This window comes from Manis pentadactyla, chromosome 12 (assembly GCF_030020395.1).
Source record: "Manis pentadactyla isolate mManPen7 chromosome 12, mManPen7.hap1, whole genome shotgun sequence".
Lineage (NCBI taxonomy): Eukaryota > Metazoa > Chordata > Mammalia > Pholidota > Manidae > Manis > Manis pentadactyla.
In genome coordinates, this window is record NC_080030.1 from 36,568,378 (window position 1) to 36,587,546 (window position 19,169).

Below are 19,169 nucleotides of genomic sequence, written 5' to 3' on the forward strand. Positions count from 1 at the left end.
TTCCCAGATGCTGATGCTGCTAGCCTGGGAAGCTCTCTTGGAGAACCACTGCTCTAGCCTAGCTCTCTTTATCACGTGCAAATCTTACTTGCCACCAAAGTCCACGTGTTTTTGTGTGTTTTTTAAAATTCCTCTTGAGAACCATTTGCAAAAAATATTAAAAGTAATTCCAGAAATTCCCCCTATGGAAATTTTACTATAGCTTTGTGTTAGTCAAATCAAACGAGATCACAAATGTATCCTTTAACCAGAGCCTTCGGCGATGGGGCGTTTTCTTTGCTTGTGTCCTCCACCGAATCCGACCGGTTGGCTGGCAGCCACGTGCGCCGGGAGCAGCGACCCAGGCCCCAACTCTCACAACGCCACCTCGGTCTCGGCCACGCGGGCAGAGCCACCCCAAAACGGCCTAGCACCTGCCCTACGGCCGCTGGCTCCTCCAGGCTTATCCACATTTTCTTGATTTCCCTCGGTCAGCGATGGAGCAATCTCATACCTTCCATCGGCAATCAGGACCAGATTCGGCAAAGTTCTCCAAGGGCAAGGGGACAGGAGCGAAGAGGCAAAGGTTTTTTGGACATGGAGAGGCGGCAGCGCGTGGTGGGGGCGTCTGGTCTGGGCGAGCCGGGCCGGGGCGCGGCGTCGGGGGCGGGGAGCCAGGCTGGGGGCGCCCTCGGGTGCGGGCGGCGGTCGCAGCCATCTTACTCGCCGGGCGCACTTCGCAGGTCTGGCGGGCGGGACGGAGAGGGGCGCGGCCCCGGGACCCCGCCCCGCCGGGGAGTCTCGGGAGCGCGGGCCGCGAGCGCAGTAACGGACGCGCCGGCAGCCGGGAGCGCAGCGGTCCTCTGCGGCGCACGGGTGAGCCGGGCTCGTGGCCGGGGTCGGCGGGCGGAGGGGGTCTGCTCGGTCCGGGGCTTCGCGCTGCGCTCTCCGCGGAGGCGACAGTGACCGGGACAGGACGACAGGTGTGGCGGCGCCGGCCCAGCCGAGGGGCGGTCCGCAAGCCAGCCAGCCCCCGGCCGGTGGTCCCCGAAGGGATCCGGGCCCGCCCCGCCGCCCGCCAGGCCGGGTCCTGGGGTCTCTGCGCACGCTTCTCGCGTTCTCAGCAAATACACTGCAGGCGAAGCTGAACCTGCCGGCGCGGGCGCCCCGGCTGCGGCGCGACCTTCCCCTGGGGTCCCCCTCCCGCAGTGCCCGCGGCCCCCGGGCTGCGCGGGCGCGCCCCCTGCTCGCGCCCCACCGGCCTCGCGCGGCCCGGCTGCCCTCGGCTCCTCCCGGGCGGGTGCAGTTTTTAAAGTGTTCCTCAAAGGCTTGACGGTTGCGGTTTCAGCGCTGAGGCAAACGGTTGCTTCACAAAGTGAAACTCGCTGTCTGCTGGGCTGCCGGCTGGCTTCCTGGGAGCCCCGCGAGCTGCCTCGGTGGGTCCCCGCCTCAGCGCCCGGGTGCCCGGGTCCCTGCTCGCAGGACCCCGCTGCCCCTGGCCCCGCCTCGGCCCCCACCCAGCCGGGCCGCCCGCCAGGCCCCTTCCCGCCGTCCCGGGCCCGCGCGCGCCCTCCGCGCTCCCGGCCTCCAACCCCAGATCCCTCCCCGCCGGCCCGCCGGCCCCCACGCCCCTCCCCGCGGGGCCCGCCCGGCCCGCGGTAATTGCAGTCTGAGCGGTGACTCATCCCGGCGCCCGCCCGGCCGGTTCTTAAGCAGCCGCGAGCGGTGCGGGCGCTGAGTCCGGGCGCGGCAGCGACTGTGCGCTGTACGGGCTGTGCTCTGCCCACAGGTTGGGAGGAGTCTCAGCGGCTGGAGAGCTGTGTTTCCGGAGGACTGAGGAAAACCCACCAGGAACCGAAAATGCCGAAACCAGTGAGTAGCCCAGTTTCTGGGCTGGGTCGGATGCTTCCGGCTGCATTTTCCGGCGCAGTTACCTGGGCGCGGTGCTGGGGGTTCTTTGTCAGGCGGACCTCAGGGCAGGGGTAGGGAGTTGTTTCCCCCCTTTGTTATTGGTTAGTCCTTTTGTGGAACTCCTGAAGAAAGCACAGATCAGGATGCTGTTCGCTCTACCAACAGCCTTTGGTGAGCCCCCTCCCCCCACCAGAAGTTTTGTCTTTTATAAATAAAAGTTAGAAAATCCTTTTACAGGGCTTCCGTCCGTTTAAAAAGTGTATTCTGTTGCAACTTGGAAGTTTCGTAAAAAGAAAAGTTGTCTAAGTCGCAGGAGGGTCAGGTGGCTTCGGACGACATACACCATTTCCGAGCCCTGCTAAAAGAATCGGAACCAAATGCACCCCAAATATTCCTTGGGTGCTTTAAAGGCCACCTGGCAGAGAACGCTGTCTTTCTGGCGGACAGCTTCGTTCCAGTCCATTTTACCCCACGCCTGTGAAGCCGTGCTCTGTTAACCCGGGAATTTGCTGGTGGCAGCAGGATTCTTCTCTCCGAAAGAGGTTTAGTAATGGACTTGAATTGCCGACAAGGGAGGCAGCCCTGGGGTTTGATGGGAAGGCTCCTTGGGCCCCCTCTGGTCGTGCACTCGGCACACATCACAAACACCAGCAGAATAAAGGGCTGCTGTGCCTGCACCTGTGTTGCCCCCCCCCGCCCCCCGAATCTGATTATGTTGCCTTCTTGGTTAGATTGCTGACTAGGCCTGGGGTGTTTCAGATTTGATTTAAATTGTGGGAACAAGGCAGATTTTCGGACTGGGCTTTCTTGAAAACTTTATATTCTGTTTTAACACAGGTGCCCTGGTGACTAGATGTTGAGGAGAGGATTAAAAAAAATTTGAGTTCTGAATCCCAGTGGAGAAAATATCTGGATTCATTAAAAATTGCAATGAAAGATACATACTGAATTCTGTAGTCCATGCTTATGTGCCTTTTCTGCCGTTAAATTTTAGATTCTCTAAAAGGAGTTCTTTATTAAGGAACCCTTAATTTGTTAGGTTGAATAAGTTACTATGTTAATACACTACAAGATACAGAAGCCAATATAGTCTTTGCCTAAATTACATCATCCAAATGATTCATTCATGAGGCGGAAAATTCTTTTCCTACACAAAATTCTTGTTTTCAGTTCAGACTTGGAAGCGGCACATGCCATCCAGGCTTTACAAGGCCTGTGATATAAAATGCTTGTGTGACCCATCTACAAGCCCTTCCTCAGGACAAAACCCCATGCAACGTTATGCAGAGCACTGGACCAGAGGTTACCATAGGGGTGGTTCTCGTTATTTCACTAAAACAAAAGATGCAGAGTTCAGCTATTAAGATACCACTCAGAAAAAAATTGGTAAACGAGTTCCCAGTTGCTACTTTTCTTACTCATTTCTCTTAACAAACTGCAATTAAAAAATTTTTATGGTGGGGTTTTGGGGGTTTTTTTGGTAATAAAATACACAGTTTCTTCACCATTTTTAATTATACAGTTCAGCGGCATTAAGTATATTCAAATGGTGGTGACCATCCATCTACAGAACTTTTTCATCTTTCCAAACTGAAACTGTGTACCCATGAAACATTAATGCCCCAGTCCCCTCTCCCCAGCCCCTGGCAGCCACCCTTCTACTTTCTGTCTTATGAATTTGAAGACTTTGGGTCCCTCATATGAGTGGAATCACACAGTATTTATCCTTTGGTGACTGGCTTATTTTACGCAGTGAGATGTCCTCAGGGGTTCACCAATGTTACAGGATGTGTCAGAATTCCCTTCCTTTATAAGGCTCTCTTTTTATTTCTTAGGGCAGGTACGTTTTAATTTCATTTTTCGTTAAAGGTTTCTCTTTTTTAATGATGGATCAGAAACTTAGAAAATATTCTTTTGACAAAGTGAAGATAATTGTTAAACTATTAAGGAAGAACCATAGCCATCACCTTGTATATTAGAATCCCCTTAACCAGAGTAACGTTGTGAGGCTATTTTGTTTAATATCTATGGCTGTAATTTTCAAACAGTGTTGAGAGGTCACCTTTTAGGTGAGCCACAGCTATTTGCCGTAGGAAATTCCTACCTGCCCCCTTTTTAGTGGGGGAGGGTCTTGGAGATTTTGCCTTGTAAAATAAATACATTTAAGCCTTTCTTCACATGAATTGTATTAGGGCCACCCCACAAGTCACTGAGAAGAGCGTAAGGGACTGCACACATTTTGATATGGTACCTCTAAGGCTGTTAGTTTTTGTTGTTACTGCTTCTTGCTGCCTCAGCAGGAGTACAGCTGAAGCATCCACTAATAAAGCTCCATAGATGTATCTTTTAAGCAAAGGGTAATTGATTCTCATTACTCAAGGCCAAGCTAAGAATTGTGCTTCCTGTGATTCGAAATTTAGCAACAGGACTGAGGGGCAAACACATTTACTGATGAAGATAGGTACATCTGAATAGTTGATGATTGGAACATCCACCTGATCCCTTGAATTCTGCAGGGAAAAGTATTTTTGATTGGTATGGCAAAACTGCGTAAGTAGACACCTTTATTTGTAAAGCAGTGTAAATGAAGTAATATTTATTTGCTGGTTTTTCTCTTTATGCTGCTTCTCAAATCACCACTTGATAAAAAAAAAAAACTAAGTGTTCACTCATTCAGCAAGCATGTGTCCTGCACACTCCGGGTACCAAGCCCAGGGACCTGGCACAGGTGGGTGAGACAGATCTTGTCTGCGGGATGCTTGCAGTCTGGGACCCAAGCCCAGATGTATGCAGATGATGAAATAGGGCCTGGATAACCTTCTGAGCGCCAACAAAGAGGGAAGGAGGCTTAGGTAAAGTGCAGCACATTGAAGGGGAAAACCGTCCCATTGGGAAACGGATGGGCTTATTGAGCAACAATGCTTCCACTGAGTCTTGCGTTTGAGGCCTGTGGTAGGATTTGATCTGCCTAGGTGCTCCTAGGGAGGGACTGTTGCCGGGCTTTGCTTTTCCCACAGCTGCTTGCAGCCCTACGCTCATGTGTGACTGGTAGACTTCCAAGGAGGAGGATTTGAGGTCCAAAAGGCAGCAGGCCCTCTGCTTGGCTGGTCTGCTCTGGCTGCGGGTCCCTCTCCTCTGGGGAGAGGCATGGGGATTTATGCTCAGTGAGCCGTCCTTGTGCTCAAAGGTGCAGCTGAGGGTGACCTGGGTGTCGGCTCCCTTCCTCCTTTCTCCCTTTTCCACTTGCTTTCTTCATTGTGATGGAAAGGAGGCCTGGGCCTTGGGAAGGAGGTAGGGGACGTGGGAAAGGAAAATCACTGCAGGCAAGCTTAGAAGCAGACAGGGTGTTGTGCGCACGGCCATGCTCTCTCGGATCTGATTTCTGAGGTGTTTAGAGCTCAATTGCCTTTAAGGGGCACCAGTGTGTGCTTTAGACCTTCATCTCTAAGTGTTGAAATGGGAGTTTCTAATACAAAAGTAGATTGTCCCTTCAGTAGGAAAGCTCTGAAAGTATGTTCAAAATTCTGCCCTTTGTCAAAATTTTAAGGTAATTTCTGAGATTATGTTGCCTCTTTTGGGAATATAGAGCCCTTTCCACTAATTTTTTTCCTCTTGGGTATATACCTAGGTGTGGAATAAATAAGTCCATGTTTCTTAACTTCTTGCTGCAGTTTTCTTGTCTATAAAGTGGGGCTGCTGGTGGCATGCAACTCATAGTGTTACACAAAATACCATCCACTAAATATTTTAACAGGCACAGAATTTACCGAATATACAGATAGATTTTCCATGCCCTCACCAGTTGAGGAGGACACATGGATCTGTTTTCTGTACATCCCTCCTCCTTCGCTATGGGCAGATGGTGACTTAGGTAGCTAGGATTTTCCCACGTGGCAGAGAAAAGTGCTGGCTAGGATTAGTCATTTGTCATCATTGCACAGTAAGACACAATAAGTCTATTGTGCATTCATCCAGTAGTTGAGTAGATACAGAAATAGGTCCTGTCGTCATGGGTTTACAGTCTGATGAGGGGGACAGACAGTAATTCTAGAGTAACTCGGGTATATAATGACGTGTTTGTAGTGGTGATGTGGTGGTTGGAGGGAATGCTAATCAGGTAGGTCAGGAGGGCACCCTTGAGGAGGTGTGACTGTGCTGAGCAATTAGAGAATGAAGGGGGGGGTGTCACTAGGTGAAGGAGGGAGACAGGGAACATAACAGACCAGGAGGGGGAAGAGCTTGTGCAGAGGCCCTGTAGTGGGAGGCTGTAGGATGAGTTTAGGGTTCCAGATGAAGACTGGTATAGCTAGAGAGAAGAACAGGCCAGCTTTGCGGGGTCTTGTAGACCATACTTGGGCATTTAGAAGCATAACTCAGAGGGAGGCACTGAAGGGTTTTGACTGGAAAGAGCAGCCTGATCAGATTTGTCTTTGGAAAGGTCACTGCAATTGCAATGTGGGAATCGATAGGAGGCAGAGATGGTAGACTAGTAAGTAGAGCAGTGCAGGTAAGAGGTGGCAGTAGCTTGGATTGTGGTGGTGCAAATGGAGAGCAGTGGATGGATGTGGGAGCTCCTTGGGAGGTGGACCTGCCAGGACTTGGCTGGTGATGGGCTGTATGTGCAGAGGCAGAGGGCGGGTCTGTGCTGACTTCTGATGTCTGACTTGCATAACTGGGTGGGTGGTGGTGCCACTCACAGAGATGAGGAACCTGGAAAAGGACCATGTGTGGGAGGGCAGGTTGCAAGTTTGATTTATATGTGCTGTAAATAAATTTGTGACTGTGACTGATGTCAGGAGTCCTTGCCTTCTTTTGTCCTTATGACCACCGCCTCCAAGATACATGAAAATACCACGCTTTGTAAACTGTGGTATTTTTAAATCCACATAAACTAAAAGTAATCCAACAGCATCTCTTTCTGATAGTATACATATGCTGTGTACACACATAAAGTCAGAAGTTACCATTAATTTAGTGCAGTGTTCTCAAATTGAACGGAATTGTCCGGAGACTTAAAGACTCCTGGGGCCCCCGCGGTGCTGCTGACTTCCTGCTTGCACTGTCAGGAAGGGCTGGGTACCTGTGCTTTCAGTAAGCTTCCCAGATGGCTCTAGTGCACCTCAGAGTTTGGAAACTGCTGATTTCACTGGAAAACTGCAGTTTTTATATATTCCTTTCCTTGGACTCCACAGTGCAGTGAGGCCCTCCTGATGGGGTCGATCCTGGCGGCTGTGTGTGAGCGCAGGCCGGAGCCTGCGGTGTATTCAGGAGCAGCGAAGGCCAGTGCAGTTCCAGAGCACCTGTTCAGGCGGATGCTCTCCCAGGCTTGGGAGTGGGACACGGTCCCCTCCTTCTTAGAGTTCCGGCTGAAACACCATGGGTGCCACCGTCGGTGTTTGAAACTGGGGTGGGGAAAGGAGACAGCTGGACGGATATCAAACCCCAGCAAAACCAGACCAGCCAAGACATCCCCTAGACTCTGATTTGCACTTCTCTCTGCAGGAGTCCAGTGGCAGAGCTTAACTTGGCAGGGCCAGTGGGCTCCCAAACTTTGGCTGGCTTTGTTTTTAAAGGGGAAAAGAAGCCGACATTTTCTACTAAACAGCAGGGAGGAAAGGAAAGTTCCTGTTCCTCTTTCCTCTTCTTTTCTCTCTTGTCCTTCTACACTTGTCCTTCTACACTCATCTTTCTTGTTCATTACTCTCCTAAATAGTGATGCTGTGATTGCTAACAATATTTTGAATAATTTTATTATTACATATAGTTTGAGAAAGGAAAACAATATCAGTGTTACTGAATTATCCTAATTCTTTCTGAATTTTTTTATCTTACTTAAACTTTGACCATTTATATGAGGCCCAGGATGATTCAGTATGTCTGCTTTCTTAGAATATATAGACATCTCGACTCTAATCTGAAGCAGTAAAATTCAGTCTGCTTTCAAAATCCATGAATACAGCTTGAGCTGTCCTTTATATTTTATGTCATTTCAGTAGTGACAAGGGATTCCTCAGCTCCTCCAATCAGCTTTAATTTAAGCACTAAATGTGTGTTTGCTGCTAGTAACAAACATGTAATAGTAATAGATGAGCCCAGAAGGTTGAATTATTTTCCTTCTAACCAACTTACCACCCATACCTATGGACAGAAAGAATAAAGATCTTATTTTAGACTTCTGTAAATAGCTTGTTTAAAGAAAAAAAACACAACATTGTTATAATGTGACTTAGAGACTTTTGACTAAAATGAAATGCTTAATATTTTTCCAAATAAAAATGCAAAGAACCAAAAAAGAATAGTTTCATAAGTAGTTTACTACTTACCCTGTACTTTAGCAAACCATTTAGCTTCTGTGAATCTCAGTTTTGTCATCTGGGAGTGCAAAGTGGGAGTGAAGGTTTTAAATGAAAAGAATGTTACATAAAAGATCCTGAGTCAAAGCTTTCATGTCTATGAAATCCAAACAGTTTGTCTTGAGGTGCTATAAGCTTTATGTATATTTCTTGTATGTATTTATAAGAAATATGTATTTTACAAATAAATTTTATGAATTTACAAATACTATGTACTTTTTCCCCTGTAAATTTGTTTTACAAACGTTTTAGTGTAACCTGTAGCTAAAACCTAGGGTTTCAGTTCCCGAGTTGCCATAAACCAGGTAAAGTTTGTCAATGGGCCTTCTAAGGAAAAGAGCGGTGTGAAACATTTGGGTTATTCAGGGAAAGGGAACACTAGAACTTTACCTTCTTTTCATTGTCTATATCTTTTAGTTATCAGAATTCCCTGGTAGGTCAGATGGGTTCCTTCCTTATTTGTTGAAGCCCCAGTATGTGCCATTATGTGCCAGGTGCTGGGACTATAAAAATAAGTATGATAGATTTTTGCCTTTAATGGACTCTCAGTCTAATAGGAGTCAGATATGGAAACAAAGAACTGTAGTGCAGTGTAACTGTGGCCTTAGAGGTACATAGGGAAGATGCAGTGTGCTCTCTTCCCTGGCTCTCCAGGGAAGGCCTCCCAGCTGGTGAGGTGCTTCAGAGGGTGTGGAGGGATGCATAGGAGCTCACCAGTGTACAAGGGCAGAGGTCATTTAAGGCAGCCGCAGTGGTCAGTTTTATTTTCCTCTGATTATAATTTGCATTCCATTCTCTAAGCCCCTTTTAACACCTCTAGGTAAACGGGAATAATGTTTCAAAATAAATGGAGAACTGCATTAACAGAATAATTCTCTTTTTTATCTTAGGTTTTGAGAAAACTATCCTTAAAAGCAAAATGAAATGTTTCTGACCGTAACCCAGCTTTTATTGATAAAAGGAACCTCGTTGTTTATTTAAAAATACTGCTTGAAAAATCAAAACTGTAATAGCCATTAGATCAGATTTTGATTACGTTTGTGTTAAGTTTGAAGTGGCTTTCAGTGTCCTAATGTTCTTTTCTATTTTTGCTTGAGAGAAGATCAGCTTAAACTGTCTGTATCCCAAAACTGTCATGTAATTGTTATTGTAAATAATTGTTTTTACTTTAGGATGTTCCAGATCTGTGGCCTGTGGCCTGTAACCTGTTTTTATATGGACTACCGCTAGGAATGGTTTTTATATTTTGAAACGGTTGTTTACAACAACAAGAACAGTGGTAGGCCACAGACATCAAATTTGGCCCACAAAGCCTAAACTATTTATCTGGTCTTTTACAGAAAAAAATTTGCCAGCTTCTGCTTTAGGATAAAAATAATTATTGTTCGGCATGTGTTATACCTTGTATATATTTTATGACTGTGCTAATATTATTTGAAAGCAGATCTACCTCAGTAGTTCCAATTTTTAAGAATTTTTCCTCAAAAAACAAAGAATCTGATTTGTTAGCCAGGATCGTGCATCACAGGCTCTGAGGCTGGACCTGTCTTGTGAAGGCTGTCACCAAGGAGCACCATAGGTTAAAACAAGGCTGGGATTCTGGCAGGTCTTTGTTTCTGTAGAGAAAGTGGTAGTATCTTGTGTCACACTTGTTAAGCCATTGTATAATGACAGATTTCTGGCATATGCTAAAAGAATGCAATTTGTACCTGATATTTGAGTTGGAAAGAGCATTATATAAACCGGTTGCTTTTTTATCACTGACAATTTAAAATTAACTTTGACCTACTATAGTCCGTACATGAATTTCTGAACTAGATGGCTAATTCAGTCCCTAATTTAGACCACTCTGTCTAAAGTGCAGCCCCCTCACTGCTCACTGTCCCCCCACCCCTTACCCTGCCTTATTCTCTTCATAGAACTTCTTCCTGGGAAGTGTTCTTGTTTGCATTTTTTCCTGGCCACAAAGTAATAGGCAAAGGAGTTTGGGGGAAGTCTGCTTCTGGAACCAACTTAAATTCTTGCTTTATAGACAGATAAATTGAGGGAAGAAGGGTGACTGAGCAGGTAAACATGCTGCCTGCTTGTGGGTGTCATCTCAGGCCTCCACCACCCTGTCCCCTCATCCTGCTCTGTGAAACAAGAACCAGACCCACCTCAGGGGTTCCGAGAGCCCTGGCCAGACAGTGCCGGGAAGCTCCTGGCCCTGTGTCTGGCACTGTTCCCTTCTCTGTCACCACAGAGGACAGCGTAAATGTAGAATTCTACTTGTGGGTACCAAATGCTAATCCGTTGAAAAGCTTTCATATCTCATGATGAGCATTCCTTTTATGCCGCCTGACTTAAGCAGTGCAATAATGCAATCTAGTCCACTGCGCTTTGTCCTTCTGCTCCTACGATGAACACTACCCACATCCCTCCATGAAATCAATTCCTTCACTCAACAGAGCACCTGCTGTGTGCCAGGCCTCTAGGTCCTGGAGATACAGTGGTGAACAAAAAGGGGGAGATGTCGGGGAGGGCCTGGGGCCCGCCATCAGCGTTCACCTAGGCTTTGCCTAGAGGTAGAGGTACTCGGACTCTTCCCTTGATTTTGTTGGGTGAAGAGTTAAAATCAAGAGGCAGTGACTTAGGAATGGGCAGAGCGTGACATGCTTTTGTCTGCTTTTTAGTTGTGGTAAGTCACTCTTGCATCTGACAATGAGCCAAGGTGATATTTCTCGTAGAGTTTGTTTCCAGATAGGTTTGGTGATAAGTATATCATCATTTGCCGTATCCACTCGGATTTTCCCATCATTTTGGGCATTGAGGTCAAGGAAATACATATATTTTTAACAATGTGCCTACTGCACCATTACACATCTACAGGTTTCATGTAAAATATTTCTTAGAAGGATGGCTAACCTTGTTCCCTGTGATTTTGAAGAGAATTGAACCATAGATCACTTGGGAAAAGCTTAAAGCTTAGAACATGAATATTAGATTGGAGCGACCTGTTTACTTATGAAAATAGGTCTATTAGTATAGTGTTCTTGTTAGGGTGTTTCACTGCCTTGGTTAAATAATGATGGATGTTGTTTCCTGTTGTTCAAGTATCTGCTTACATAATACATTGCTATTTGGGTGAGACTTTTTAAGTGAGACATAGGTGGGGAGATAGCTTGGGGAAAACTTGATGTTTATTAAGAAACAGGCAAAGCAGTTTGGAAATAAGAGTGTGATGATGAGGCTGCAAAGTGCATTTAATGTGATTTGAACAAATCAAGTGTGAAAAGATATTTTTGAGGCAATGGGAAGTTGAATATTGACTGCATTTTAAGTATTAAGGAAAAGTTTTTATGTTATGTACATATATTTTTAAGAGTTACATATATATTATACATAAATTAGGCCTACATACTGAAGTTTTTACAAATGAGAGGATACTGACAGCCTTAAAATATACCAGCAAAAAAAATTTTTAAGTGGTGGAAAGAGCAGATGAATCAAAAATGTGAGAACGGGAATGGTGTCAGAAATGAATGAAACGTATATGGGGACTTACTGTATTCTTCTGTCTACTTTTGTGAATGTTTCAAATTTTCCTTAAGTGAAAGATATTTTTTTAAAAGCATGTATGGGAGTGGAAGGGAGAGATGCTGTCACTTTTCCAAGCCACCAGTGCTTGAGTCTAGTGAAGGGATGACTCCTTCCCCTGGGATCTGGAGTCCTGGGCTGGGAGCCACAGGCCTGTTGAGGATGCCTGCCTGCCCTGCCTGCTGCTGGGTCCGGGCACAGCTCCATGGATCTCTGGATCCCTGGAGTAGAGCCACCTTTTGTAGGGAGACCTTTTGTGTTCTGATGCATATCTGATTGATCCCACCCAGTCCATCTCCTCCTGCATGCACCTTTCAGTAAAGGACAGCTCTGGTCAGAATTGCACTTGAATTGGGAACACACAGAACAGTTTGTTTCCCAGCTGGTCCCACTCTTACTCCGTATTCCCACGATTTTGTGGGGTGGGGAGGGTGTAGAGTGCTGTGACCCGTCTGGAAATAGGTCATTGTCTCAATAGCAGCTTTCTCGGAGCTGAGAATTGGAAGTGGTCATCATCAAGTGGGGCGTGACTGAGTGGAACTTCATGCAGCCATGTAAGAGATCATTGTGTAGCTTGTGTGCCGGGTGTGGGGGGGCCACGAGAGGTAGGCCCCCAAGGAGCTGCAGCAGACCGGGAGCTTTGTAGGATTATAAAGTGCACACCAGCTCAGCTTGCTCCATCAGGTAATTGTGTAGATAATTATAATCCCATCCTAGATGTAGTGTACTTGATTGTGACAAAGTAGAAATTGGAGAGGTTTTTGGTGGTTGTTTTTTTAACCTAGTATAATTTCAGAAACACTGGGTGGTTTAAAAGCATAAGTTTTGTTGAAGCTTGCTCATTCAAGTAAATTTTGTAAATTCACCGATTTCGTTTGTATTAAAACAAACTGCTGAGGTCTTACTCTTAAGATTATTTATAAAGATGGCCAAAATATTTTCTTTAACCCTGCAAAATATTGCTGTACATGTGTTCTTAACCAGGGGCAAAGATTTATATCAGAAATGGCACAAGACTTAAGTATGGTTTATTTTATATGTCATCCCCTAAAACATCAGGCCACCAAAGAAATTACATTGTTTTGACATTTCCGTTCTGTCATAGGCTTTCCCCCAACTATGCTAGAAAGGAAAAAACTCTTGAGACTTCTATATTTACACAGAAAATAGTGCATTATAAGTGGGTAGTGAAGTTTAGTGTTCAGGCCTTTAATTTCCTGAGTTTTATGAACCTAGAATTAAAAACCATTGTAGCATATGATGACTGTCTTGGCCCTGTCCCTTACGTTTGTCTTTTATGGGATCCAGAGTTTGTGGATATAATTAACCTCACTTTTCAGTGAACTGAATTGGTGCTGAAGTATGTATGCATGACGCATCTAGTAAAACTGACATCACGTGGTACAGAATCAAGACTTCACAAGCTCCATAGATAAAGAGAAAGTGACCTTGAGTGAACATTTATTTTGTCTGCCTCTGGGTGGGGAAAGGAGAAGAAAGGACGTCCATCATTTGTGTTTCTGGGAAGGAAGTTTCTTTTGCAGAATGTAACATTCTGTGATTCTTTCTTTCTCCTTTCCTGTGTTAAGTTGTATCTAAGCCTTCTAATTTAGTTCCATGTTAAGTTTCCTTGCACGATGTATGTCATTCCTGGTGTAAAAGCTTGTTCCTACTTGCAGACACAAAAAGACATCCTAAAAATGAGCAGCTGAGAGGTATCAGGAATATTAATTTCACACACCATTAGCAGATAAGAAAATGCCTGCTTGTATTTCTCTGCTTCCCCGACTTGGCACTTGACTCGGTGACTGAGGATCCTGTCATTGGTCAGACACCTGGAGAGCAGTTTCTTCCCACCTCAGCTCCCTGCTTCTTGTAGTGCCTTAGCTCATGAGCCGTGGGCAGGCCTCAGCACACACTGTTCCCAGCCCAGTTTTGAAAGAGGAAATGACCCTCTTTTTAATGGGGCTGCTCTGAAAGTAGCTTGAAGATCGTGATTTTCTCTGGTTGTACTGAGGACAAAGAGGACTGATTTGAAGGCTTTTTCTAGTGTTAAGCTTCCCTGGCCGGGAGGAAGTGGACCTGGGGACAGGAAGGGACTTACTTCCAGAGGCAAAAGAGCCGCTTAGAAAGACTTGGGATTTGATTATATGTTCTTAAAATTATGTGGTGGATATTAATTGATCTGGGCTGTCCTTCTTACATACATTCTTTTACATAATTATCACCCTTGAATTTGGAATTACACACTTTTCAGTTCAGAAGTTTAAAACGATTGACTTACTGAAAGATATACATAGATACCTGAAACAGAGAAGTCACTTGGAAATTCCAAGATCCAGCTTTCACGTTAACACTCTGCCCTGCAGATTGAGAATTCGCTTTGACACTGTAAGCTCAGCCTACGGATGGCGGAGGAGGGCAGTTCAGAGAAGGAAGTGTGAGCGAGGTACATAGTTAACTTTCATGATTAACTTCGTTAACCTCAAAATTTTTAAAAGTGATCCTGAGTCCTCTGTAAAATGAGGTCAGTGCCCACTCATGGTGCCGTGACCCTCAGGGTGAGGGGCAGGGGCCGGGCACACTCATCCCATTCTTCCAAGTTAAAATATATACTCCCTTTCCCAGAACTAAATAAATAAGGCCCGTGCTTAACCTGAACTGAGAGAAGCTAGCAGCCACTTGGTGTATCTTAGAGTGAAGTTGGCTCGTTTGACCTTATGACCTTGCATGTCATTAGTAATTAGCACCGGGCAAATCAAGAAGGCATGGGAGGGGAGGGCAGGACTGTTTAATCCAGGAGGATAAAAACCTAGCCAGAGGGTCTCGTGTGTCAAACGTTAATTTAGTTTCTCCACAGATACTAGCTACAGGGCATTTAGAGCCTTCCATTAGCAGTCAGCATCAGTCCATTCACATGTAGCCAAACTGGGGAAATGACCATTGCAGGGATGGCATAGCTGGAACATGCGATGGGCTCCGGAGGGCAGCTAGCCTGGCCTCAGTCCATCCTTCACAGCGACTGTCAGTGCTTCATATCCAGGAATAGTGTGTCTTTCTGCCCAGGATCCCTGGGAAAGTCGTGAGCACAGCTGAGAACCGTGGCCAGCACTTTGACCTCTGCAGGAGTGCTACCAGAGCTGTCACAAGTGGACTCTCGCCAGCCCTAACGTTGATAGTTTTATTATTCCTATTACTAGGCCATAAAAGACTGGTCTCTTATCTTCGTTCTGTGTATTTGAAAACTTTATCAGAATACGGGTTTTATATCTATCCCATCCATCTGTCCCTGATGGTCTGTTGTGCTACAGACAGAATGAGGATGCATGGCATTTTTACTAGTCTGCCTGACAGCTTTTGTTAAAATTAGTTCCACATACTGTGCACCACATCAGTGAAGTGAGATGACCAGTTTTCTTCAGCACTGAAAAATTTCCAAAGCCAAACGATCAAGCCAGTTTGTTCACCATCACTCTACTTCTTCAGCCTGGAGAAAGAAGACCACATAAAATGGCATGATGGAGCATAACTTAAACGTAAGATGCAGAGGAGCTTGAAAAAGAGGAACGGCAATGTTATAAGTCACTCTCTGTTGGTTTGCAGATTTGCCTTAGGGTTGTTTTATTTATACTGTTTGCTTTTACGCTGTTATCTCTACTGTTATTTCCACATTCTCTAAAGGTCCTCTACATCTCAAGAAGGCGGAGTGAAGAGTAGGAACTTCAGCATGTATCCCTGGAATTTCTAACTTTGAGTCCAGCCTGCTTTGTGCACATGGGACCACGTGACTACTGCTGGTGGCGGGAATGTTTAAGGGGACCACTGCCTCCCAGCTCAGGACTGACTGACAGGCAGGGTTGAGGTCTTTGCTGTGCAGTATTTCATTATTGGTAGTTTGACACTTTCCCATAGCAACATACTGGTTTTAATTTTGGTCTTTCTGTCCTTCAAAGAATGGTATACAACAGGAGAGTTTCTGAACTGCCTTTCTTGAATAAAAGTTGGGCACTTGTAATTAAATGCTTATTCAAAACCATAACAATATAAACAGTGGTCACTGGATTTTCAGTGGCAACTACTTCTATATAATTTTGTTGTTTGCATACACAGTGTTACTGGGAACAGCATTGACACCTAACTAAGATAGACACTCAGTTTATATCATAGATAGAAAAAAAGTTATCTTTTAGGTAGGAGCCATTACTGTGACACCCTAAAAAGGATGGGTGAAATGGAGCAAGAAGAGCTAAAAAAAACAAAATCCACATGCCTTTCAGGCTTTCCAATGTTGCCTTCTTTGGCTGAATTCACACGTCTGCACTTCTACTAAGCTGAGTAAGGTTTGCTAAGTTAATGGTAATGTTTTACAGAGTTGGTTATCTGTTAGCCAACTTTTGTGGAAAATGACCACTCATGTCCTGGCTAGTGCTCTGATTTATTGAGTTGGAGTATTGCTCATAAACTGATTTTTATCTTCCTCAAAGGTATGGTCAGGACCCAGAGAGACCACTGAAGTAGGGGTCCATCCGCGGGGATACGTGGTTTCACTAAGGAACTGTCTCTGCAGGCATCGGTCTGTAACTGTACTCAGGTCCTTGTGAATGAAAATTTGGTGAAGATATTTTCACATAATCAATTGTAAATAGTAGCAGTAAATTCATTAATCTTGCCGGAAGGACTTGTGGATTTTTGCAGCCTCCTTTCCCGGGAGCAGTGGCTGTCCACAGGTGGCCTCTGAGCTGGTAGGGCTGTAGAGTAACTGGCCACATCCCAGCTATTGAGTCACAGTCTTGGCCTGGGACCCCAAAAATGGTGTCAAGTTCTCCAGATGAATCGTTTGCCTATTCAGGTTTGAGAACCACTGGCTTAGAGGGAACACCAGGGTCCCCGCAAATAGCTTTTAAGATGGTAAATGATTACTAAAGAACACTAGACATCATAAAACATGCCGGGTAGCCACGTTTCCTTGTGCAGCCATGACCAGGCCCCTAGAGGGGTTTATGTTAATCCAAGAAAGTCTAAAATATATAAAGGTATGTTTGGTTAAAACATAAATATTTTGCAGTATTTAAGTTGCTTGCTTTTATAGTGTGCTAAGCACCACTGGAGTTAAATGTAGAACAGAAGACTCAGTCCCTGCTTAAAAATTAGGGCAAGAACATGATTAATTTGGGAGAACCGTGACCATGAGCGGGGTTCTCGCCTCTGCTCCGGGGCGGGGCAGCGCCAGCAATGCCTTTCCCTCCTTGTCCTCTGTGAGAGAAGGAGTGGCTAGAATTCACAGTGGCTGCAATTACAGCCAGCTTCAGGCCAGAGTGATAGCTGAGTGTGGGATTCAGAGTGTTTTCTACTATGTCACTGTGTTTGGCAACTGCTACCTTCCCCCTGAGAACACAGAATATTTTTCATTTACAGCTAAAATGCCAACAGGGAACTTAAATTGAACTTTACTTTTTAAAAATTCATTTGTCTTTTCATCTTTGTTTCCCCCTAAAGATTTCTGATGCTCACCAATTTCAATATCAAACCGAAAACAGTCTAGTTTGAATGACATTGTTTTCCAGCTGTTTTATACTTACAGTCATTAAAGCAGAATGGATCTAATTATTAAGTTACTTAATCCAGATGTTCGTCAGCTGATGAATGGATAGACAGAAGTGATGTATCTGTACAGTGGGATATTATTTGACCATGAAAAAGAAATGAAGCACTGATACATGCTTCAACACCGATGAATCTCAAGCACATGATGTTAAGTGATGGAAGGCGGTCACAAAAGGCCACATGCTGTATGACTTTATATGAAATATTGAGAATAGGGAAATCTGCTGAGACAGAAAGTAGGTGGTGGATGCTGGGGTGGGAAGGAGTAACGGGGAGTGACCTCAGTGGGCAGCTGGGGTTCTTTTGGGGTGAGGAAATGTTCTAAAGCTAGATGGTAGTGGTGTTTGCATGACTCTGAATATACTGAAAATCATTGAATTGCGCATTTTAAATGGTGAGCTCTGTAATGTGAATTATATGTCAACAAAGCTGTTCAAAGAATATGCAATGACTCAACATGAAAGTAAAAATCCAGTAGTCTGTAATTATTCAATTAAGTGAGCCAAAATAACCCCCGAAAAAGCTTTTATAATTCATTTATTATCTGTTGTGGGAATTTTCCTTTGTCACACTCCGGTTTTCTTCCCCCATTTGTGGGAGAAAGTTTACCATGTCCACTTCCTATCAGAGCATTTCTAAGTATTTGAAAGGTCTTATCCAAATATTTGAAAACTGTTAGAAGTTGCTGAAGTGGCACCTTCGGAAGAGGGCTGGAATGTTGGAAAACAGTGTTGACATTTTAAGTGATTACGAAAGGTCAGGCTCTCAATGTAATCTTGGTGGTGTGTGGATGGTTCTACTCAGGCTAATTTTTTGAGTAAATGCAGGTATGATAATACAGGGATTTATCAGTAACCGCTGAATCCACTGCCTGAAATTCAAACATTCCAATATTACCATTTGTATTTCCCTTTCTGTTTTAAATGGCGTTCCTAATTCTTGAGTACATAGGAAAATCACTGCAAACTTTATTTCCCCTGCCCTGATCTGGCTACTAAAATTAAACCTGGTTGCTTTGTCTAGGAAGACATAAACCATTGCCTGTCTGTAAACTTTGTGGAGGAATTGTTCATGAACTTTTCCCCCTTGTCTTAGTCTTTAGGACAATTTCAATTTACTCTGTAAAAAGTGGGATTAGAGAAGTAATCTTAGACCAAGTTTATAAATATTTCAGGAGGAAGTGGTATCCAATACTTCCCAAAGGAAAAATTGCATAACTAGATTTGTTTACCAAAATGAGGGAAGAGCTGGGAGACAATCTGACAGCCCAAAATTCAGCAATCCTACATGAGTTAGAAGTGAAATACAATATTTCACTGTCAACTCAGTATGTTCTTTACATTTTTCAGACTCTTAGAAGGCATTTTAGATACAATTTTGATAAAGTGGGAGGACTCAGAAATCATGTTTTCCAAAGTGTATTCTGAAAAATATTGGTCCCTTGGGATATTTCATGGAAGAAACCTCTGTGGGCAGAACAATGTGGGAAGCTTAGACTGGCTGGCACAACCCTGGGATTGCACATAGTCATTAGCACAGCAAAGACACGCAAAAGCCTTTCAGTTGAAGAAAGAAAGAAAGAAAAAAGAAACAGAGAACCTTCCCTATGTGACTCAAAACACCCGTCACCTTTCTGTCCCTCTCCCGTAACGGTCAGTTAACTTTCTAGAGAACTACACGGCCGCTGACTCGGATGGCGTCAGAAGCCACTGGAATAATTTTTAAGTTGTTCAAATGTTAGAGTTG

The 19,169-nt window shown here is 44.8% G+C and overlaps 1 protein-coding gene across 1 annotated transcript in view; it reads left to right on the plus strand.

The window, feature by feature from the left end:
• Window positions 1-212: 212 nt before the first annotated feature.
• The window catches only part of EZR (ezrin), a 51,634-nt gene continuing 32,677 nt past the window's right edge, over window positions 213-19,169 (plus strand). Inside the window, exons 1-2 of the mRNA XM_036886800.2 lie at window positions 213-855; window positions 1,769-1,851. Coding sequence (XP_036742695.2) covers window positions 477-855; window positions 1,769-1,851 — 462 coding nt within the window. The 5' untranslated portion in view covers window positions 213-476. The remainder of the gene's footprint in view (window positions 856-1,768; window positions 1,852-19,169) is intronic.